The sequence below is a fragment of the Mustela erminea genome, chromosome 21 (assembly GCF_009829155.1).
Source record: "Mustela erminea isolate mMusErm1 chromosome 21, mMusErm1.Pri, whole genome shotgun sequence".
NCBI classification, from domain to species: domain Eukaryota; kingdom Metazoa; phylum Chordata; class Mammalia; order Carnivora; family Mustelidae; genus Mustela; species Mustela erminea.
Window position 1 is genome coordinate 39,595,121 of NC_045634.1, and position 24,118 is coordinate 39,619,238.

The 24,118-nt window shown below is 51.1% G+C and overlaps 1 protein-coding gene across 3 annotated transcripts in view; it reads right to left on the bottom strand.

Annotated features, from left to right (window-relative positions):
- The window catches only part of DLGAP2 (DLG associated protein 2), a 779,475-nt gene extending 755,592 nt beyond the window's left edge, over window positions 1-23,883 (bottom strand). For all 3 annotated transcript variants that reach the window (XM_032329112.1, XM_032329109.1, XM_032329110.1), the window contains exon 1: window positions 23,635-23,883. In XM_032329112.1, the coding sequence (XP_032185003.1) occupies window positions 23,635-23,652 (18 nt within the window). In that variant the 5' untranslated portion in view covers window positions 23,653-23,883. The remainder of the gene's footprint in view (window positions 1-23,634) is intronic.
- Between the last annotated feature and the right edge of the window lie 235 nt (window positions 23,884-24,118).

The window sequence follows — 24,118 nt, forward strand, 5'->3', positions numbered from 1 at the left end:
GAGAAGGTTCCAGAAGCAGCGACTTCCTTATGCCGAAAGAAGGGTCGGATGCGAGTAGTTAGACACGTCAAAGGGGATTAGTGAGGAGACGAGGAAATCACCCCGAGAAGTCCTGAAGACACAGTAACACACCCAAGCGAGTAACACAGTGAAGCTGCCGTGCTGACGCCACGATGGTGGGCGTGTGTCCAGCCCAGAGAACACACCCCAGCAGGGGCCCTACCATGCACCGTGGACTCTGGGCAAGGAGCAGCGCAGGATCCCCAGCTCTGGCCAGTGTCGGTGATGGCAGAGTGGGCCACCGGCGGGGGCTAGAGGAAATCTCTGCCCTTCCCTCTGTTGGCGTGACCCTCAAGCCGCACTCAAAAACTGGGAGGGACACACATGATTCTAGGAAGGAGAGGAGCAAGACGCTGCGCTTTCCACTGTAATTCCTTCGGCATCATCCGATTATGGCCAACGTTAATCTAAAACAGATATGAAGACAGATAAGATGAAGGTTTTCCAGTCTTCCTAGTCAACAAGGAAACAAGTGTGCAGGGTTTTCCACCTAAGAAAGGTCTTCATTAGCATTATGCAGTTTATATGGAAAGTACAAATACACACTGATTTTCTTGAAGAAATACTAGGAAGGCTCTCCACACCACCAACCCCATCACAGCATCCTGCCTCCTCACCCGCCCCAGCACCGACGGACTCAGAGCCGGGCAGACCCCGTGCACCCCGACCAGCTCGGAACCCTCGGGCAGTTAACATCTGCGGCTTTGGTTCTGTCAGTTTAAAGCAGACGGATCATAGACTTACGGCCCACGGTTCTCTTGCCTGTGGGCCTGTGGCTGGCTTTGGTGCAAGGGTGATACTGGCCTCAAAGAGTGAGTTTGGAAGTGTTCTCTACTCCTCCCTTTGGGAAGAGTTTAAGGAGGACTGGTACTAATTCCTGCTCAAATGTGCAGAAGAACGCAGACGTGAAGCCGTCGGGTCATGGGCTTCTCTTTGTTGAGAGGTGCTGATCACTTTCACTCTGCTTCTATGTTACTGGTCCACTGTGGCTTCCACTTCTTGACTCGGTCTTGACCGGCTCTGCATCTAGGAATGTATGCATCTCCGCCAGGATCCCCGGCGTGCTGGCGTACAATTACTTGTGACAGTCTACACAGTGCTCTTCTTGCCGGGCATCCATGACAGTGTCCCCTCCTTCAGCGGTGATTTCACTTCTGAGTCTCCTCTGTTTCTTCCTGTTGCTCCATCTAACGCGTCAACAGGAGACCGTCGCCCGTCGCGGCCTCAGGGAACTCAGCGAGACACCGCCCGGCCTCCAGCACCACACCCGCGTGCTTGTTCAGGAAACACAGCCGAACCTCTATGATCTTTAATGATAAGAGCACAGCCGACCCTTTAAAAACACAGTGGTTAGGACACCAGACCCCTGTGCGGTCTAAAATTCACATACAGTTTCTGACTCCCCCAAGAGGTAACTACGAATAGCCTACTTTTGACCACAAGGAAGTTTTACCAATCACATGAACATGCCATTAGCACATTCCGCAGGTTTTATGTCTCATATGCTGTATTCTTACCACAAAGTAGGCTGGAGAAAAGAAAAGGTTATGAAAACCATAAGAGAAAACGGATTTAGTTTTGTAAAAAAAAATAATAATAACATGAGTGTGAAAGGGTCAAATATATAAATTAGATAACATCTTACTGAACAGTTGAAAGTAGCGATGTTCAGAACTGAGAACAACTCTAGAAATCATCTATGTGGCTCTGCGCACTTAGAGGTGGGGCCCCCCAGCTAAGGCTGACGTGAGCGTCATCACGGCGGAGGGAAGGGGCAGGAGCAGAAGGAAGGGGAACTTAGTGCTGAAGTCAGCTCAGCAAAGCGGTCAGGGGACGCGTGGGAGTCAGGTGACCCGAAGGCAGAAGCACCAAGTGACTCAGATCCTGGGGGACGCCCCACAGGACTTCACCATGACTCAGAGACCCTGTGTGCTCAGCACCCCACAGGAGGGAGCACACCTGGGATCAGGTGCAGCTGGGCCCCCCCGGCAAAGAGAAGGTCCCATGACGACAGATCTGGAGGAAGCAGATACGGTGTGAGAGGCAAGCAGAGAAGCTGAGCCAGCCCCAAGCTGCCTTCATGTGGACGCAGGAAACCAGACACACAGCACTTGGGGTGACCTCTGAAGGCGACGCCATCAAGACCAGAAACTGGGAAGAACCATGGAAGTACGTGCTTTTGGAGAATTTCCAGAAAAACCTGCAAATAATACTTCAGATGTGTCACACGAAAACTTGTGGCACCATCTAATTCAATAAATACATTCACAGTCTATTTCAATCAGGAAAAATAAGACAGTCTCTCATAATGATTCCTGGATTGAAACAAACAAACAAACAAAAAGTTGAAAGGTAACTTAAAAATGCTTTTGCATTAATATGGGAGATGCAGTATCAGCTGCTGAGTATCGTAATTTCTAGGGTGAAAGGACTCTCACTACGTGCGCTCTCGGGGGCTCAGCAGGAGGCTCCGTGCTGGGGAACAGGGCAAAGCTCGGTCTAGCGCACAGCCACAGGAAGGGAACCCAAATGTCCAGCAGACTCTGTGGTCACCCAGCCCCAACCCCCAGCGGGTCATCCAGGCTCCCCAGGCCCCGGGATCCTCAGTGTCCTGCTGCCCTCCATGCACAGGTGCAGCAGGGGATGACATCATTGTTTCTCCACCGATGAGATGACTGGCGCTCACAGACAGTCACGGCCATGTCCACTCAGCCAGGAGGTCAAGAAGTGGCAGAGCCACCCAGCCTCACGTGTTCTCCATCATGCCCCACAGACACCCCGCAACTGTGAAAACATACAGCTGAGGGCACACACCTGGCAGAAATGCTCTGATGGCTTTTAAATCCACCAGAGAACAGACTCAGCCTCTGATAACATAGTGAATCTGACACAGAGTTTCTGGGGAAAGGCATCCAGCTTCCCACCACTTTCAACACTAGCTGGGGTTCTGCTAAAACATGACTCTAAAATGGGAAAATCAAAGACACACAGTCTCTAAAGGAAAGACATCTGATCTTAGCTTCAATAGTGTAGGATTCTGAACTCCACCCGGCCCGTGGACCACGCATGTGGCCTGGGAGGCCAGCACCAGCTCCCAGTGGGCAGGCACAGCACAAGACACTGAAGGAGCACATTCCTGGGCCTCATCCTGATGGGTGTTCTGGAATCTCCTGTCAGCCAGTAACACGTGACTGTAGCATCTCTTAAAACGAGCAAGAAATAAACCAGTCTCATGGAACTACATCACTGTCAACACATAATGAGAACGATTTTTTTTTTAAAGATTTTATTTATTTGACAGACGGAGATCACAAGTAGACGCAGAGGCAGGCAGAGAGAGAGAGAGAGAGAAGCAGGCTCCCTGCTGAGCAGAGAGGCCGATGCGGGACTCGATCCCAGGACCCTGAGATCATGACCCGAGCCGAAGGCAGCGACCTAACCCACTGAGCCACCCAAGCGCCCCGAGAACGATTATTTTTAAGAAAGCTCATTGTGGGGTACCCCCGATATTGTTTGTAACTCTAACTAGCCATGACATGATGATGGGTTTAAGGTATGGTTTATGGTTTAAGGTATCTTGTATAGGACATCTTCTGAAGGTTATAAGCTAAACACAGAAATACTTAAAGGAACCAGAGAATAAAGGAATGGCCAGAGTTGGAGGAGGGAAGCATAGACCTTCTAGGATAAAAAGGGCTTCAGAGTTGGATAGGAAAGAGAAATGGACACAGATCGAAGGAGAAGTGTAGCACAAGAAACAGGCTGGTACAGAATTTTCCAGATGGGTGATATGACTTGTGCAAAGGCCCAGTGGCAGGCAACAGTAAACTGTGAGCAGGAATCCCGCATGAGCAGTGTTTGCTCCATAAAGCTTCATGGGGAGTACCCCAGGAAAGAGGATATTTTGCAGCAAGCTTTGAAAGCCAGAAGGGAGAAATCTGGATTTGACAAAAGGCAACAGAAAGCAGCATGCAGAGAAGTGACATGATAAAAATGGCCTTAGAAAGATTATCCCAGCAGCTGTGTGTAGGATGGTTTCAAGCCGAGGGAGACTGGAGGCGGAGGCCTGCTAAGCGAATGTTCTACTAATTCAAGCACCGTGGGGGGGGGAGCGTTGTCGGGTGCAGAGCCTGGAGGAAGGGAAGAGCACTCCTACCGGGTGCAGGAGCTCTGGGGCCACCCCCAGTTTCCCCACCTATAAAATGCCAGGCTTGATCAGACACTTCTCTTTGAGCACTCTGGGATCCCATAGATTCTAGATGATCCAAAAGATGGTGGAGAAGATCTCCAGGTGAGCTGGATGTGAACAGAGATTGGGGAGAAGGAAAAGGAATAGCAAATCCCAAACCACACTTAAGAAATGAAACCTGGTTTTTGCAAACTAAAGTTCATGCATGTAGTATTCTCTTAAAATCCTCCTAAATATACAATTACATCCATATTACCTAAAAGCAGATTAGCAAACATTCCCAGGTAGCAGGTTAATGGTTCCAATCTCACTAGACCCTCAATACTGCCCAGAATGGCACCATCCAGCCCAGGCAGAAGCCTTGGGGAGCCCTGGATGCTCCCCATACAGCATTTCCTTGGGCCTGGAAGGCCATTACCTCCGCCCCAAACACTGCTCCTGATTCCTACTTGTTCTTCAGAACGCACCTGAAATGCCACCTGTGCCCCCACACTCAGGCTGCCGGTCATCAGAGGACCACAGCAGACTTGTGGTGATAGCTGGGATTACACTTCTAGGAACTGGTGCGCATTTTCTTAATATTTATCTCCCTCCACACTCTTCCCCAGCCAGGGCGATCTTGTTCCCTGAGTATACGCGACGCCGCCTCCCATGAATGAACAAACAGTAACGTCCTCGCTTGTGTCTACCAGACGGGGACCAAAGGTACCTTCTGAAGGAGAGTGACCACCAGATACCTAGAAATTCACCCAAAGTCACCCCGATTATTACCCGTTGCTGGGAAGGAGGCACCCGGGTCGACCTGACTCTCCTGTCCGGCTCAGGTTATGATCTCAGGGTAGTGCGGGGAGCCCCACATCAGGCTCCACACTCAGCGTGGAGTCTGCTTGGGCCCCTCCCTCCACCCCTCTCTCTACACACTCTCTCTCCCACAAAAATATATATATATATTTTTTTTTTTAAATTGCTAGGAAGCTTTACCAGAGGGATGGAAAATGCATATCCTGGGGACAAGGCATGGGCGCCCTCCTAATGTCCACTCCATCTGCAGACGTCCAACAGCTGTGTATTCCTTCCTATGGGAACGGGGAATGCCAACCCCACAGGCCTTGCCTCTAACCTATGTTTACTCAGCCCTCCACGAAAGGCTTCGCACACAGAAGAAGAGTTGAGACACGCAGAAATCCACACTTCAAGTTTCTTAGGTGTGCGATCACCATCCTACTGGAAGTGTGATTCCCTACTGTTTAAGGAAACATCTGTCCCTTTGTTTAAGGTACAGCAGAAGTTGTCAGAGTCCAGTGGAGCTGAATTCAGCAAACTCTAGAAGTGCTCCTACATGGAGCTGGCGACTGGGTAGGGCAGACACCTCCAGGGGCCCCAGTGAGCCCAGGACAGGCTGGACATATCATTCAGACAGGGCTGGCTCTGGAATTCCCATGGGACAAGCCCAGCTTCTCTGGACACCTGCTCACCCTCACTCAGGACCACTTCCTCTTGGCAGGAGTGATTAATGGCAGTGGCTCACTGGGGCACTGAGGCCTCCCCCGAGAGAAAGGGCTAGAACCAATGAAGGGAGTTACCAGGGCATCACTTTAAACAGGGAACCAAAGACTATCCTGTCTTATTTCCACAGCTCTGACTCTCAGGGACCTTGAAATGCCTGACCTGTCGCAATTACACCGACAGAGCCATTATCTCTAATTGTGGCCGACTGCAAACTTACCAAGCTTTCTCTTTGCATTCATTTTTAAATACTGCAAGGAAAATAATGATTATTTATCTCATTTTATTATGTTGGATCATCTTAGGGGACAGGCATTCTGTTTAAAAACTGGTAAATCTCCATCTGGTTCACTGATAAATTCTTTATGCCTATGATATTTGAACAGATGAATAAAGAATTCAGAAAAGTTTCTGGGCTTGGAAACTGACTGCACCTACTATTATTTCTTCTACTTTCTCTCTGTGACTGCCTTCAATTTTAAAGGCTCCTCCCTTACCCCTGCTTTCTCTGGGATGGCCTCACCTAGACCTTCTTGCTTCTCACAGATTTGCCTGTGATTTCTGAAGACCTTCAGTGATACCTGCCATCTCATAGAAACTTTCAGTTTTTCATTCCTAGAAGGAAATGTTTACAGGCAAACTTATGATTTAAATAGACTTCCTTCTTCCCAGTGACTGATTGCCCCCATTTCCCTACAAAGCTTCAGTGTAAATAAACTGTGACCATATTAGCCCAGAAGGAACATTAAAGAACACTGAGTCTCAAATCCAATAATACATTAAAAGGATCATTTGCCACAAACAAGTGAGATTATTCTGTGGTTGCAAGAATGGTTTAATATTCTTGAATCCACCAGTATGATATAATACATTAATAAAGGATAAAAAAAATCATATGACCACCTCAATAGATGCAGAAAAACACTGACAAAATTCAACATCTGTTCGTGATTTAGAAAAAAAAAACTCAAAAAAATTGTTTAGAGAAAGCACAACTGAATTTAATAAAGGCCAAATATGAAAAATCCAGAGCCAACATCTTCCTCAATCATGAAAACTGAAAGATTCTCCTCTAAGATCAGGAACAAGATAAGGATTCCCGTTTCCACCACTTCTATTCAACACAATATGAGAAGTTCCAACCATAGCAATCGGACAAGAAAAAAGAAATATAAGGCATCCAAATGGTAAGGAAAAGTTAAATTACCACTATTTGCAAATGACATAATACTATATTTAGAAAGCCCTAAACATGACACCAATAACTATTAGAAGTAATAAATGAATTCAGTAAAGCAGCAGAATACAAAATTAATGTACAGAAACTGGCTGTGTGTCTATACACTGATTATGAAGTAGCAGAAAGAGAAACCAATAGAACAATCTCCTTCACAACTGCACCACAAAATAAAATACCAGGAACAAACTTAACCAAGGAGGTTAAACACCTTTGAAAACTATGAAGCAATGATGAAAGAAAATGAGGACCATACATATGGAAGCTATTCCAGCTCACAGATGGAAGAACCAGTATTGTTAAAATGTCATACTGCCCAAAGCAATCTACAGAGTCAATGCAATCCCTATTGAAATACCCAAAGCATGGGACACTTGAATGGCTCAGTCGGTGAAGCATCTGCCTTTGGCTCAGGTCATGATCTCAGAGTCCTAAAATCGAGTCCCGCATAGGGCTCCCTGCTCAGCAGGGAATCTGCTTCTTGCTCTGCCTGCCAATCTGCCTACTTGTGCTTGCACGCTCTCGCACTCTGTCAAATAAATACATAAAATCTTTAAAAAATAAAATACCGAAATCATTTTATCACAGAACTGGAACCAATAATACTAATATTTGTATGGAACCACAAAACACCATAAATACCCAAAGCCAGGCTGTGAAGGTAAAACAAAAAGAAAATAATCCCATATTTCTTATTTATTTATTTATTTATTTATTTATTTTCAGCCTAACAGTTTTGCTTTTGCACCACATCCAGTGCTCCATGTAAGCCGTGCCCTCTCTAATATCCAGCACCTGGTTCCTGGTTCCCCCAACCTCCCCCCTTCCCCCACCCCCAGTCAATGATAATTGACTCTCTCTGCTTGACCTACTTCACTCAGCTTCATCTCCTCCAGTCCCGTCCATGTTGCTACAAAAGTTGGGTATTCATCCCTTCTGATGGAGGCATAATACTCCATAGCGTATATGGACCACATCTTCCTTATCCATTCGTCCGTTGAAGGGCATCTTGGTTCTTTCCACAGTTTGGCGACCGTGGCCATTGCTGCTATAAACATTGGGGTACAGATGGCCCTTCTTTTCACTCCATCTGTATCTTTGGGGTAAATACCTAGTAGTGCAATTGCAGGGTCATAGGGAAGCTCTCTTTTTCATTTCTTGAGGAATCTCCACACTGTTTTCCAAAGTGGTTGCACCAACTTGCATTCCCACCAACAATGTAAGAGGGTTCCCCTTTCTCCACATCCCCTCCAACACATGTTGTTTCCTGTCTTGCTAATTTTGGCCATTCTAACTGGTATCTCAATGTGGTTTTAATTTGCATCTCCCTGATGGCTAATGATGATGAACATTTTTCATGTGTCTGATAGCCATTTGTATGTCTTCATTAGAGAAGTGTCTGTTCATATCTTCTGCCCATTTTTTGATATGGTTACCTGTTTTGTCTGTGTTGAGTTTGAGGAGTTCTTTATAGATCCTGGATATCAACCTTTTGTCTGTACTGTCATTTGCAAATATCTTCTCCCATTCCGTGGGTTGCCTCTTTGTTTTTTTGACTGTTTCCTTTGCTGTGCAGAAGCTTTTGATTTTAATTTCAGACCAATATCACTGATGAATATGGATGCTAAGATTCTCAACAAGATCCTAGCAAACAGGATCCAACAGCACATTAAAAAGATTATCCACCATGACCAGGTGGGATTCATCCCTGGGCTACGAGGATGGTTCAACATTCGCAAATCAATCAATGTGATAGAACAAATTAATATGAGAAGAGAGAAGAACCACATGGTCCTCTCAATCGATGCAGAAAAAGCATTTGACAAAATCCAGCATCCATTCCTGATTAAAACGCCTCAAAGTATAGTGATAGAGGGAACATTCCTGAACTTCATCAAATCTATCTATGAAAGACCCACAGCAAATATCATCCTCAATGGTTAAAAGCTTGCAGCCTTCCCGTTGAGATCAGGAACACGACAAGGATGCCCACTCTCACCACTCTTGTTTAACATAGTATTAGAAGTCCTAGCAACAGCAATCAGACAACAAAGAGAAATAGAAGGTATCCAAATTGGCAATGAAGAAGTCAAACTCTCTCTCTTCGCAGATGACATGATTCTTTATATGGAAAACCCAAAAGACTCTACCCCCAAACTACTAGAACTCATATAGCAATTCAGCAACGTGGCAGGATACAAAGTCAATGTACAGAAATCAGTGGCTTTCTTATACACTAACAATGAAAATACAGAAAGGGAAATTAGAGAATCAATTCCATTTACTTATTTGTCAGAGAGAGAGGGAGAGTGAGCAAGCACAGGCAGACAGAATGGCAGACAGAGGTAGAAAGAGAAGCAGACTCCCTGGTGAGCAAGGAGCCCCATGTGGGACTCGATCCTAGGATGCTGGGATCATGACCTGAGCCAAAGGCAGTTGCTTAACCAACTGAGCCACCCAGGCACCCCTGAGAATCAATTCCATTTACTATAGCAACAAGAACCATAAGATACCTGGGAATAAACCTAACCAAAGAGGTAAAGGATCTGTACTCGAGGAACTAGAGAACACTCATGAAAGAAAATGAAGAAGACACAAAAAGATGGAAGACCATTCCATGCTCTTGGATCAGAAGAATAAACATTGTTAAAATGTCTATACTGCCTAGAGCAATCTATACTTTTAATGCCTTTCCAATCAAAATTCCACCAGTATTCTTCAAAGAGCTGGAACAAATGATCCTAATATTTGTATGGAATCAGAAGAGACGCCGAATCGCTAAGGAAATGTTGAAAAACAAAAATAAAACAGGCGGCATCACATTACCTGATTTCAAGCTTTACTACAAAGCTGTGATCACCAAGACAACATGGTACTGGCATAAAAACAGACACATACACCAGTGGAACAGAGTAGAGAGCCCAGATATGGACCCTCAGCTTTATGGGCAAATAATCTTCAACAAAACAGGAAAAAATATACAGTGGAAAAAAGACAGTCTCTTCAATAAATGGTGCTGGGAAAACTGGGCAGCTATATGTAGAAGAATGAAACTCGACCATTCCCTTACACCATACACAAAGATAAACTCAAAATAATTCCATATTTCAAGAAATACTACAAAGCTGTAGTTATCAAGACAGCATGGTACTGGCACAAAAAATAGTAACACGAATCAATAGAACAGAACAGAGAGCCCAGAAACAGACCCAAGCTTCCACGGCCAAGTAATTTATAACAAAGGGGGCCAGAACACACAATGGGGAAAAGCCTCCCTGTTCAACACGGTGTTGGGAACTGGACGGTATATAAAAGGAACAGAACCAGACCACTTTCTGACACCACACGCAGACTCAAAACGGATTAAAGACCTAAATGTGAGACCTGAAACCATAATGCTCCTGAAAGATAGCACAGGCAGGAATTTCTTTGACATCAATTATAGAAATATTTTTCTAGGTAAGTCTCCTCTGGCATGGGAAACAAAAGCAACCTTCAGTGACTGGGACTACACCCAAATAAAGCGCCTGCACAGCAACAGAAACCAGCAATAAAAAGGAACCTACTGAACAGAAGATATTTGCAAATGAAACATCTGGCAAGGGGTTAATATTTAGAATATATAAGGAACTCCTACAACTCAATACCCCAAAATAATAATAGTAATCCAATTTAAAATGGGCAGAGAACCTAAAGGATTACTCTTCCAAAGAAGACAATCGATGGCCAACAGACACTATAAAAAAGACAACCAACATCACTAATTATCAGGGAAAAACAAATCAAAACCACAATGAGAAATAACCTCATACCTGTTAGGATGGCTGAAATAAAAAATATAAGAAACAACAGGTGTTGGCGAGGCTGCAGAGAAAGGGGAGCCTCCTCTTACCCGGCTGGTGGGAATGCAGGCTGGTGCGGCCGCTCTGGAAAACAGTGTGGAGGTTCCTCAAAGTTGAAAATGGAGCTACCATATGATTCTGTAATTCCTTTACTTGGAATTTACTCAAAGAAAACAAAAACAATAATTTAAAAAGATACACAACCCCTCAGTTTGACCAAGATATGGAAGCAGCCAAGTGCCCATGAACAGACAAACGGATAAAGAAGGCATCACACACACACACACACACGCATCACACACACACACACACACACGGATATAAAGAGTGGACTATTACTCAGCCAATAAAAAAACGAAATCTTTGCCATTTGCAACAACACGGATGGACCCAAAGGGCATTATGCTGAGTGAAACAAGTCAGAGAAAGACAAGTCTCACAAAATTTTATACATATAAGGAATCTAAAAAAAAGAAAAAGGAGTCACACAAAAAGCAGACTCACCCCATAAATACAGAGAAGAAACGGGTGGTTGCGGGAGGGCAGGTGGTTGGGGGCATGGGCACAGTGACGAGGGGAGTGGGATGTACAGACATCCGGGTACGGCATGAAGGTCAGGGGATGAGAGGCACAGCACAGGACGACAGTGACACTGCAACAGCACTGTGTGTCCCCAGACTCAGCTACACGTGTGAGCGCAGCACAGGACGACAGTGACACTGCAACAGCACTGTGTGTCCCCAGACTCAGCTACACGTGTGAGCGCAGCAAAACCGTCCTAGCGCTATGTTGCACCCTGACACTACTGTAACATCGTCAACTATCCGCAAAGAGAAAGAACCCTGAGCCTTCCTAACATGCCCTAGTGTGACTACTGCTCCCAAGAGACATTTGTCACGGCCAGGCTCGGGGACGCAAGGGACACGGGACAGGGACCACCGTCCTCCCGTCCCAGGAATCACAGGTGGACAGCGACGCCATTACTCCTGGCTTGTGTCCCACACTGTAGAGTCTTCTAAACTCTCAAGGCCACTGTTTGCATGTTTGCAAGAAATAGAGGACAATACTTGACCCAAATAAGCTTGTAATCTGTGTTCTTCTAAAGTGAGGGTTTGGGACAAAACAATCATAGGAGGACGGTGGCTTTTGCCGCATTTTTAAAAATAATTGAGAAATAGGATAAGCAGGAGCCTACTTGGGCGGACAAAGGAATAGAACAGTTGAGAGGAAGACGGCCCTGCGAAACCCAAGACAGCCAACCGTGGGGTGACTCCGGACTGCTCCGGCAAAGGGACACGGCCAACCTCACCCCACTGCTCAGAGGCCTCGTCACAAGGGGCCACCAAACTCCACATCTGCCGGGCCCTGCAGGGTCCACTTTCAGAGCCTGGCTGGGTCTTCACCCACCCCACGCCTCTGGCCACCTTGGGCAGCCGATCACTTGTACATTTCAGGGGGATCCAGACCCCGTTACAGGGCATCCACGGTGTTCAGCACTGATGAACGGGCCTGGGGTATGACAGCGGGAAGACTGACAGGATGCACCGCTCTGAGTCCCCACCTGCGGCCTCAACCCCTGTTCCTGGACGACCGAGTCAGACGCACCCAGAGGCTAGCCAGGCCCCACGCACCCCTGTTCCCCTGGGTCCCGGGTCCACGTGTCCCCACATCAGCCACCACTTTAAGTGCTGGGCGAGGCCAACGGCTCGTTTCTGCCGTGTCCATGGCTCCCGCCAGACCAGGAACCTCTGGAGGGCAAGGACCGCCTGCCACCGTCCCTTCTGACCGCAGGGGGGACGGACACAGACCCTGTCACAAAGGAGAACCGGCGAGGCAGGCGCACAGAAAACAGAAGCTTGAGAACGTCGGGTGAGGCCTGAGCTAACGGCCAGGCCTGGGAAGAGCAGCAAACGCAGGCAAGGGCGGGGGTCCCTTAAACCGTACAACTCGGCTGTTCAGTGTCTCCAAGAGAAAGCAGCGAAGACGGGCAGGGAGGACCCCGAGCCGGCAAGCGGAGGACGGGGACGGGGAGAGACGCCCCTGAGCAGTCATCGGAAATGCGACAGGAGCTTGTAACACGTCAGACAGCGATGGCACGGAGCGTCGGAGGCAGCAAGACCACCAGGACACACGTGTCCGCGGGGAGCGTGGTCACGGCTGGGACACTGCTCTCGGCACCCGTCCACCCGCAGAGGCGCCAGGGGCCCGAGCGCCCACCCTGCGGCAGCTCGGGCAGCTCACCTTCTCCAGCCCCGTTGGACAGCTCAAGATGGGTCGGTTTTAGGACGGACAGTTTTCAGACACTACATTTAGCCCACTCGAATTCTTCTTAAACGCTAACCCGTTAAACCTTTTGGAAGAGGAAATCTGTATTTCATTATAGAGCCCGAGCGCCGTGCTCTCTGGTCCGCCGGGAAGCGCAGGGGAAGGCGCGTCAGGGAAGGCTCGCTGGCCGGTCCGAGGGCCTCGGGCGTGTTTTGGAAACGTGCAGGGCATACAGGTGGCGGACTCGTGCTCAGATGTCTGATCATCAAATACGGAGAAGGGCGGCCGTTCATTATTTTTAAAATCATAACCTATTGTATACATTGAGAAAAGTGATTTTTAGTTTGCCTTTTTGTTACCTTTGATTAGTGATTCTGGCCATTCTCAGATGCTTATGGACCAAACTATTGATTCCTTCATGAATTTCCTGGCTATTCCTTGTTCATTTCTATGCACTCGTGAGAATTCTCTTTGTCCATAAGGTCATCAACCTGTGGAAGGATAAGAACAAGCGTGCCTCCAAGATCGCCGCGCGCCCTCGGTCTCCGGGTGGGCCCAGAGAAGTTTCCCAGCAAGATCGCCGCGCGCCCTCGGTCTCCGGGTGCGCCCAGAGAAGTTTCCCAGCAAGATCACCCTGTGCGCCCTCGGTCTCCGGGTGCGCCCAGAGAAGTTTCCCAGCAAGATCACCCTGTGCGCCCTCGGTCTCCGGGTGCGCCCAGAGAAGTTTCCCAGCAAGATCGCTGCGCGCCGTCGGTCTCCGGGTGGGCCCAGAGAAGTTTCCCAGCAAGATCGCCGCGTGCTGTCAGAGAAGTTTCCCAGCAAGATCGCCGCGTGCCGTCGGTCTCCGGGTGGGCCCAGAGAAGTTTCCCAGCAAGATCGCCGCGTGCTGTCAGAGAAGTTTCCCAGCAAGATCGCCGCGTGCCGTCGGTCTCCGGGTGGGCCCAGAGAAGTTTCCCAGCAAGATCACCCTGTGCGCCGTGGGTCTCCGGGTGGGCCCAGAGAAGTTTCCCAGCAAGATCACCCTGTGCGCCCTCGGTCTCCGGGTGCGCCCAGAGAAGTTTCCCAGCAAGATCGCCGTGTGGGCCGTCGGTCTCCGGGTGCGCCCAGAGAAGTTTCCCAGCAAGATCACCGTGTGCACCCTCGGTCTCCGGGTGCGCCCAGGGAAGTTTCCCAGCAAGATCGCCGTGCGCCCTCGGTCCCCGGGTGCGCCCAGAGAAGTTTCCCAGCAAGATCGCCACGCGCCCTCGGTCCCCGGGTGCGCCCAGAGAAGTTTCCCAGCGTTCCTTTCCTTTGCTCTGTGGCTCTTACACTCACAAACCCCGTCCTGGGCCACGATCAGTGCACACTTGTGCCCTTTCCCGGTCGTGGCGAGGGGGTCACAGAGCAAGCACTCACACGGTGCTGGTGGGGACGTCCTGCTCTGGAAGGAGCTTGGCAGCAGTTTCAAGTTCTAAGAACATTCATGCCCACGGGCTTGGGGACAGCCACTCCACTGCCTGGAACCCAGCAACCCGACCTTATTTGGAAAGGAGATCTCTGAGAGTCTGATTCAAGTAGGAACCCGGAGATGCGCCAACGCTCCCAGGTCATCTGAGTGGGTCCCAGAGCCAATGACAAGAGAGCCTCGAAGAGAGAGACGGGAGACGGAGAGCGGACACAGACAAGAAGCCACGTGAGGACGGAGGCAGAGACTGAGTGACGGAGCCACAGGAATCCCGCCCCCAGTCAGTCTCCTGAATGGCTGCAAAGATTCTGGTGAGCAACTGAACACTGAACACTGCAGAAATGCTTGATAACAGCATATACTGGAATGCTATGCTTCAGTAAAATCCCGTCAAAGAGTATTCTGAAACGATGGGCACATTCTCAGAAACGAATATAAAGTGAAAAAAGAAACACGGTAGTTCACAACTTCGGTTTAAAAAGTAAGAGTAAGACGGGAAAGCAGCAATCAGAAGCAAGGATTGTTTCTAGGCCACGGAATTACTGGTGACTTTGCCGTCATTAATTTGTGCTTTTCTATAATTTCTAAATATTTAGCAGATCCAACGGCCGGAAAAAGAAAAAATATCTATGAATGTCACACAACTACCCCACAATTTCTCTACCAGCTAAGGGAAAAGACAACCATTATCCCAGAAGTGAAGTTTGTAAAAGTGGAATACATACATGCAAGAGGTATTGGCAAGAAAGGACCCAGGAGCCAAGCACATGCATTACCGAGCTCGACAGTAAGACTCTGACCTCCGGGGTCTGCCTGTTCTTGTTCCCAGGGAAAACACAGCATACTTCTCTAAGAGTATTCTAGATCGAAAATAGAGGGAAATTCTAAAGGGCTGGAACAAAAGCTCACAGGCAGAGGCAGAGAACAGACTTCGCCCTTCTGATCACTAGTAAGACGAGTGGTCCTTCATGATGCTGTTAACTTTATAACACTGCGGACCCTTGTTCTACCCAACGTACCCGTGGAGATAGCTCCGTACAACATACTAGGACATGCTCTAGGAGGATACAGGATTTGAGGCCCTCATCTTCCCCAGTTTGCACTCAATGACTTCACAGGGAAAAGGTCAGTAAGCGTCTTCTCTTCGGGGAGTAGAACGAAAAAACACATTTGCCTGGCTGCTGTTCTGATGCTCCCCACCACCACCTCCCGCCCAGCCCCGCGTCCAGGTGCCCTGAAGGTGTCTGGATAAAGGAGCTAAGCCAGCTGCGTGATTCAATCCAGAGCAAAGCAAGGCTGAGATGCCCCAGGACAGGGTCCCACAGACCCTGCTAGTGACCTGTCACTATCAGCCTTGCAAGTGACAAGGTAGGTGACAGAGGCCAAGGGAAAAAAGTGGTCTGTGCCCCCAGACTCTGCCCCTCGGGGTCCTCCTGGCTCCTCCCTGTCCTGGCTGGGTGAGGACGGTGAGCACAGTGACCCTGGAAGGCTCGTGTGAGGATGGCAGACCCGCAGACAAAAAGAATGTGGGTCCAGAAGGACCGTCTGGAGAACGCAGTCCCTGTCCCAGATAACAGTGTACCTGACCAGAGCTGGAAGCCAAGTTCTGCCTGTCCCATCCAGCACTGCAGAGGGACCGCCCAGCAGCTAGCTGGCCCAGCGGAGGCCAGTCCTCCTCCCCCAGCAGCTGTGCGCACACCTGGGAATAAAGGCCCAAGCAAGACAGCCACCTGCCCTGGGAGGGGCTAGACCAACCCAGGGAAGACCCAGTGCAGAACGGGGACAAACCAGGATCCCCGATGACATTCCACCCACCTCCCTTTATGACAAGAGCAACACATCCTGTTTCAGTCACTGTGTGTGGGACCATCCACGTTTCTGATAAAACAGAAACAAAGGACCAAAAGCTGGCCCTGTCCCAGCATTGCAGATGAGCTCTGTCAGTCCTCACCACTCGGCAAACACGGACTGAGCACCAGGGCCCAGCTGTTTTTAGGGCCCTGGGACACACCAGTGACCAAAATGCACATGTCCCTCCAGCTCACAGGGCTGCCGTTCCAGCCAGAGGCTCCTCTCTCCGGCTCTGCCAGACCACAGATGTGTCCCCAACACAGCCCCTCACCCGTCTCTCCTCATCTCCCCCTCCGCAATGTGCAGACCTCCCGGGGCTGCTGTGCAAGGGAAGAGCACGGCACTGGGCCTTACACACTCAGCAGCGTGCCTGCCACCTGCAAGGGCTCCGTGTATGCTAGTGATCACAGGCAGGGAACAAACATCCAAAAATAAGGAAGTAAACCATTCAGTGCGTCAGACAGTAACCAGGGAGCTCGAGAGCGCGGGAGGCACGGGCCGGCCTCCCTGACAAAGTGCCGAGTGTGGTGGCTCCACGCAGAGAGGGGTGACCGCTGTGTCCTGGGAGCACAGAGGCAGGGCTGGGAGCTGTGCAGAAGCCCAGTGCCAAGATGCGCCCCAGCCCCAAAAACAGCACAGGGAGAATCCAGGGTGAGCAGAGCATGTGAGGAGAGGGACTGAGACCGCTAACCGGGTCGGGGGCGGCCTGCTGCGTGGACCGCTGGAGGAAGCTGCCTTCACTCTGCGCTCTGGACAGGAGATGGGGACCGACAGGGCCCCCCGCCCCCGACTCCGTGCTCCATACGGAGAAGCTTCAGAGACTGGGGTGAGAATGTACTCTTTGTAATCTCGTCTTGTCCCTTAATGTGAGAGGAACACCTGTTTCATATGAAATACGTAACTTCCATCTGTTCCCTGGATGTGCACTTTTTTTTGTGAAGTGGCTATAACACAGTGAATTTATCTAATTTCTTATTGTTCCTATTTTCCAATATTTTAGTATAACATAAAACCGGACTGAACATCACTTCAGTAATTGCGCATAAATTCGAGACTATTTTCGTAGGGTACGTTCACAGAAGTGAAACTGCTGGGACGAGTTATACGCAAAAGTAGTTTTATTTTATATGAGTGGTAGGACTCTCAATAAAACATCATTAGAGAAACAAGCAAGTGGATGAATTGAGGACAACAAAATGCCATTTGGTTGTTTCAATGAGCTACGTAGACACTCTTTCGCAACAAAAATAAAATTTTAATCTAACTAGAGTGAAATCTATCACATTTTATTGTAGACCCACGAATGTCATATCCTAAAATGGCCATATTAAGTTCAAAAAAACAACATTCAACTGTTAAAAGAAAATTGCTAAGCTGCCAATAGATTTACACCGCTTTTAAGAGTCAGAAAAGAGATGCTCAGAAATTTGTTCAGAAACTGTCAAATCACAAAAAATGTCAGAAAAATGGACATTTTTAAAAAGCCAAAAGTTTCATATTCTAGCAAAATTAAAAATGTACCCAAACCCACTGATGCACGTGTCACATCCCACATCTCCAACATCCTCCCACACAACTGAGAAGCCACGCACGGAAGCTGGTCAACGAGGAGCCTCTCCCGCAAGACACCAGGGAGGGTATCACTCAAGCATCTCCTGAGTAACATGACTTCAAACACTCAGACAGAATGGGGGGCTGGCCAGATCCACCCCTTCACTGCTCCTCCTCCACACCGTGGACAGAGCTGGGCAGCGGGCACATGGAGGCATTAGCAGCACAAATAATGGTCTTCCAGGGAACGTTCCCCAAGAAAGGCACAGAGAAGCACAGGGATGACTTGCTTCCAGCACTGAAGGCCTGGGGAACCTGCCAACGGGGACATCACGGTGGAACACGGTCTGAAAGGACAAACCGAGGAAAGCACGGAAGAGACGCAGTGGTTGCGTGTGGGCAGAAGCGTGGCGTCATTCCGCTCGTGGCCAAGTCAGGAAACAGGGAACAAAGCAGGGACAGGATCCGAGAGCAGAGCCTAGAACACCACAGAAGGAGCTGTGGGGACGAAGGAAGGGAACCAGACGTGAGGTCAGGTCTGCCAGGCTGAGCGTCTGCTCACTGCTCTCGTTCACACGCTGCAACAGACAGCGAGACAGACGGGGTCCAAGGGTGCCCGAGGCCAGCACCTCCCCCAAATCCGTCGTCCTGAGACAGGGAGAGAAGGAAAGGGTAACCGCGTGCACTGTGAGGGTTAGCACACCAGTCAGCGCACAGGGAGGGTTAGCACACCAGTCAGCGCACAGGGAGGGTTAGCACACCAGTCGGCGCACTGTGAAGGTTAGCACACCAGTCGGCGCACTGTGAGGGTTAGCACACCAGTCGGCGCACAGGGAGGGTTAGCACACCAGTCGGCGCACTGTGAGGGTTAGCACACCAGTCGGCGCACTGTGAGGGTTAGCACACCAGTCGGCGCACAGGGAGGGTTAGCACACTAGTCGGCGCACTGTGAGGGTTATCGAGCCGACCTTATGGGGTCAGGAAAGTGACTGTCATGGCTTCAGATCTCTTACTCCAAGCCTGAGTACTGCTCCCCAAAGCGTGGGTGGGAGACGGAGCCTGGACATGGCGCTGGGTTCGGAGAGCGTACCCATGAGGACACCATTCACCCAGGGTCACATTCAGACCAAACGGCCACTCCTCCTCGGCCAAGACAGGTTCATCACCAAAAGCAAGCATGCAAAGTCCACCCTGAGAAGGTGATCAAGTCAGGGCCAAGATTTTTGGGGCCTCACGGACTTGGTGAACAGGAAATTCAGTCAAGTTTGACGCCCAAAGAATTATGTTAACCCCCCTGGTTGTCATACTTGTTTGCTCTGATTGTCGACCATTTTTAGCCTTGTCCTTTGTGGTTAAGTTGTGTCAAAATATTGGAAAGAGGAGGCAAAATAGATAAAACGAGTAAAAGACGACCAGAAGTAATAAATTCTTAAGGTTTATGGGAGTTCAGAGCATTGCTTCATTACGCACAATAAAGGATGGCTCAGCCCAGTTCCCAGTTTACTCTGGGATCTGAAACAGTCGGCACTTACTGGGTGTTTACTGGACACACCATCCTAAGTGTTTTACACCCATCAATTCCTTTAAACCTTGTGACAAGCCTACAAAACTCAATTGCATCCATCCCGCTCTTAGTGACAGGGACTGAAGTATATGGAGGTCAAACCAACGGAGGCCCCCGGGCTGCCCCGCAGGTGTGACTCCAGAGCCCACACTCTGGTCACCGCCTGTGCTGCCAACATGGGTTCTGCTGCTCAGGGCTCTGCAAAATCAGAAGGCCAGATTTTCATGTAGCACAAGAGGATCGTTTTATTTTGCCCAGCTTACAATGTATACTCCAGGGGCCCTGTGGGAATCATTTCAATATTTTTACTTTTGTGCAGAGTACAGTACACCTCATTGTAAAGACAATGACCAATTACATTTACAAAGTTACTCTTTAAAATATTTGCTGCGATTTTATGGATAAGCTGACTGATAATGCTTATTCCTCTTTGGAATGACTCTTATTCCCTGTGGTTACACACAAAAAGGTATATCAAACAAAAATATCACCTCAAGATGGACAAAACTTACACCATGATGAGAGCTTTAATGTGGACATTCTGGAGGAGCTAAAACCCCCATATTCCACCTGACTCTCAGGGACAGAAAAGCCAGCTCAAACTGGGGGAGATTTCTTGGTTTACAGAAGCGAAATTCGAGCAGTAACGACGCTTCGGCACAACGAGGTCTCAGGACCCAGGGGTCTCCAACCACAGCGGAGCGCTAATGGTGGGCACAGGTGACCGTCGGAAGGACATCAGCAGTCACCTGGAAGGGCGAATTCGTGCTGCACGGGACGTTCAACAGAAGCCTAACAAGCTGGTCTAGAGAGTTCACCTCCTCGAAGACCCACCCAGCAATGCCGAGAGCTCATGAACCAGCATGACCTGCACCCAGCAAGAAGACCTCCTGCAACCACTCGGGGAGGCACGTTCTCCGAGGCGCACGGGGTGGGGGGGAGCTGTCAGAACAGCCGGGGGCTGGGCAGGCACCCCCCCCAGGGCACCAAGTCCGGCCAAGACGGGGCCCACGAGAGGCTCACTGCCAGCAGCTTCTTCAGAAGCAGACGGAGCCAGGGCGCAGGGTAAGGGCGGGCAGGAACAACGGGGATTGCACATGGTGTCCGGGCACCTTTGGCAAGAAGCCGCAGGCAGACAGCAACGGGATCTGTCCCGGACTGGGGGAGGCCGGAAAGGCAGGCGCTCTGCCCCAAAGGTGCAGGACACCCTACAAGCCCACCCTTTGGACCAAAGCCCCCAGGCCCAGCTCCCTGCGCAGGAGTGTTTCCGTCATGAGGAAACACGGGGCCCCCTGCTGATTCCATGTGTTCACGGCACCGGCAAAACAAGACCTCTGAAAGGCTGCGCATCAGCCAGGACAGGGTCCCAGGGTGCAAAGGGCTTGTGCATAAGACTGTGAGGGAGGAAGAAGGAGTTTTAACTGCCTGAGATGTTTTGCCCACTAACTTCCTGCACAGTAGCCTGTGATGCTTTTAGAACCGGCATCCTGGCAGTGCTCTGGAGGACTCCCATCTGTCCGACGGCATGAATCAGATCTATTTTTATTGTACCCAATGAATGACCGCAGCACATCCTTTCCAAGGGTCAATACCTGATGCATTTGCTTATTTTCCCTTTACGATCTATATTCAAAGAGTACGTCCTTCAGCTCCTTGGGTAATTCATCTAAATCACCAGTAACCCAAGCCATACAAAAATAGTGGTAAAAGAATGAATGTTTATTTCTGCCTCGGACAGGACCACTTTGGACAACTCTACTATAAACGTGAAGTCTCTTGGATGGAAAGGGCATTAACAGAGTGAAAAGTTGGCTTAGCTCACTTATCTGAGAAAACATCTCCATGGGGAGAAAACTCTCATTTGGGGCACTTCAGCACTTTGGATGATTTGAGGTGGCATTCCTGTCGCTCACAGAGCTCGCCCTGTAACCTACAATTATCCTGCATTTGGGACAGGACCAGTCACTAGAGTAAGTTACCCAAGGCTTACTGACTTCTTCACGGAGAACAGAGATTTCTGGGGAGAGTTTATGAAGGGGTTAATCCCACCTTTCGGGACCTCCTTGTCTAGGACAGGACATTGCATTGACCTAGAAAAGGGCAGCAAGCTTTAGGACAGGACTTTCTCCCTGTTTTTGTTCATTAGGTCCCCACTCTGCCCAGATGTGCCTGAGCAGACAATATGCCCCCAGTCTGCTGTCGTGTTGCCAGATGTGGGGCATCAAATATTCCAATTTGTTCTCTTGCAAGCAGTGAAAAAGTCTTATCATCTAAAAGGAAACGGTACACACGCGCCACAATGAGTGCTGGAGCCAAGTCTGTGAGTCACCCACTGCCTGCACAAGGCAATTTGGCTACTGGAAAATCCTGATTAATGAGTTTTTTTGAACACCAGAGTGACAACCTGACCTGCCAAAAAATCACTTTTTCTCATCAGTTCGTCATGTTTTGGTTACCTAGGACCCACCCAGAGAATGCGAAGGAAGAAAAATGAGAATGGTGTTGTAACGCACATGAACCTCAGAAGTCAGTGTTGTTTCTTGCAAGTTGTGGGGGACAGGGCGGGGGAGAGGTCCGCTGGACGTGCTACACAGCCTCCCAAAGGCTGTGCTGAGAGCCTGGGGATGTTCCAGTCCCTAACAGAACTAAGTCACCACCAGGTCAGCCAGGTCCCAACACACGCAGTGCTCCCCAAGGACACACAGCCAGCAAGTGCCCAGGACCCCAGGGAGAGTCCTTGTCTGAAGTCCTGCCCTGAGCTCTCCTGCCTCCGAGAGAACAGACCAATCCGCTCCAAAACTACGCCAGCCCTGTCCGGTAGCATTACCACCACCGAGGGAGAACTGGCCACCCATTCTTCACTTGTAATCAATACAAAACCACGGCGCTGAGAAGTCTCCAATTCCCAATTTCGAGACCCAGCCCTAATCGCCATTGGTTTGGCAGAAGAGAACAGAGCGGCTGGAATCACAGCAGCAGACAAGTGTGCAAGAGTCACAGGAAGAGAGGCTGCTCGAGTTTCCCACGCCAATCTCCAGCCCCGGGGCATGTCTCTCCTCTGTCCGCCTGCGCCCCCCTCCCACGTCCACCTGCGCCCTCTCCACCTGCAGACCTCCCTTCTCCACCTGCGCCCTCTCCCCTCGAAGAACCTCCGCGCTCTCCATCCGCAGACCTCTCCTGCTGCCTCTTGGGCCCTATCCCTTCTCCACCTGCGCCCTCTCCCCTTGGCACGTGGGCCCTCTCTCCCCTCTCCACCTGCAGACCCTCTTGACCTCTGAGACTCTCCGCCTCCTCACCTCCTCGCCTCCTCGCCCCCTCCCGACCTCTCCTAACTCTTTCCCTTAACCGGCACCCCCAGGTTCCCTGTCCAGCTGGCTCCAAGGCTCTGGGCGCAGTGCGCGCAAGGAGGGCGGCCAGGTGGGCTGGGGCACCGTCCTCCGCCCGGCCTCACCTGCTAGCGCACGCAGAGCCCGTGCCTGCCGCCCCCACCCCTGGCAGCGCAGGCTGCAATAATTACATCCTCATTATTTCTCTGCGATCGTTAGCGAGCGAGCCGAGAACAGCAACAGCCGCTGCCGGGGGAGGCTTGGTTACAAAACCCTGCGCCGGGAGCTCCGCGCTTAGCAACCACCCCGAAAAAAGCCGGGTGCTCGCGCTCCCACTTGAAGAGCGGGCGGCGGCCACCCCCTCCCCGCGCTGCAGCCGCCGCGACCCCGCAGAAGTGGCCCCTCCACCACCCCTGGCCCGCTCCCTCGCAGGCGCAGCCCCCGTTCCCGGCCCTCACTGCACCTCCCCAATCCCGGTCGGCCCACCTGCGCCCCCGTCCCCTCGCGGCTGCCCCGCGGGAGCCGGACACCGCCCCCTCCTCAGTCTCCGTCAGCTCCCCCAGCTCGCCGGCCGAGCGCCGCCTGTCCCGCCTCCGCGGCGCCCGCACCGCACCCAGAGCCCCAGAGCCCAGGGTCCGGGGACCCCCGGCCACGACCAGCGCTGCGCTCAGCCCGAGCGAAGGACGAGGCCGCCCGCGCAGCGTGGGACCCTGTGCCCAGGCTGCCCAGGGGTCCCTGCCCGTGCCCCACGCGCAGCCTAACCCCGCGCCCCGGCCCCTCGACCCCCCGGGGTTCGCACCTTCTTCAGCGCAGACATCCTCGGGCGCTCGGAGTTCAGAAGGTGCAGGGCGACATGGCGCGTGGCCAGTCCGTCCGCCCGTCCGTCAGTCCGCGGGGCCGCTGCCGCCGCCGCGCGCTCCAACCGCGCTCGAGCCCGGCGCACGGTCGGAGCTCACCGCCGGCGCCTGCGCACTGGGCGCCCGGGGAGGCCCGGCGCACTGGGGGGCGGCCGGCGCGCGGCGGCATCTGGGGAGGGGCCAGGCCCGCGCCCGGGGGCGCCCAGGCCTGCGCGTCGCGCCCCCGGCCGCCCCGCCCCGCCCCGCCCCGCCCCGCCCCGCCCGCCGGCGCGCAAGCCACGCCCCGGACGCCACCTGTTGCGCGGGGCGCAGCGGGGCGCGGGAGACCGCGGGGAGCGCCGGGCGCCTGCAGCTCGCCGGGCAGTCCCGCGGTTCCAGGCTGCCCGCGCGAGCCGGAGCCCGAGCGCGGCGAAGTTAGCGCGGATC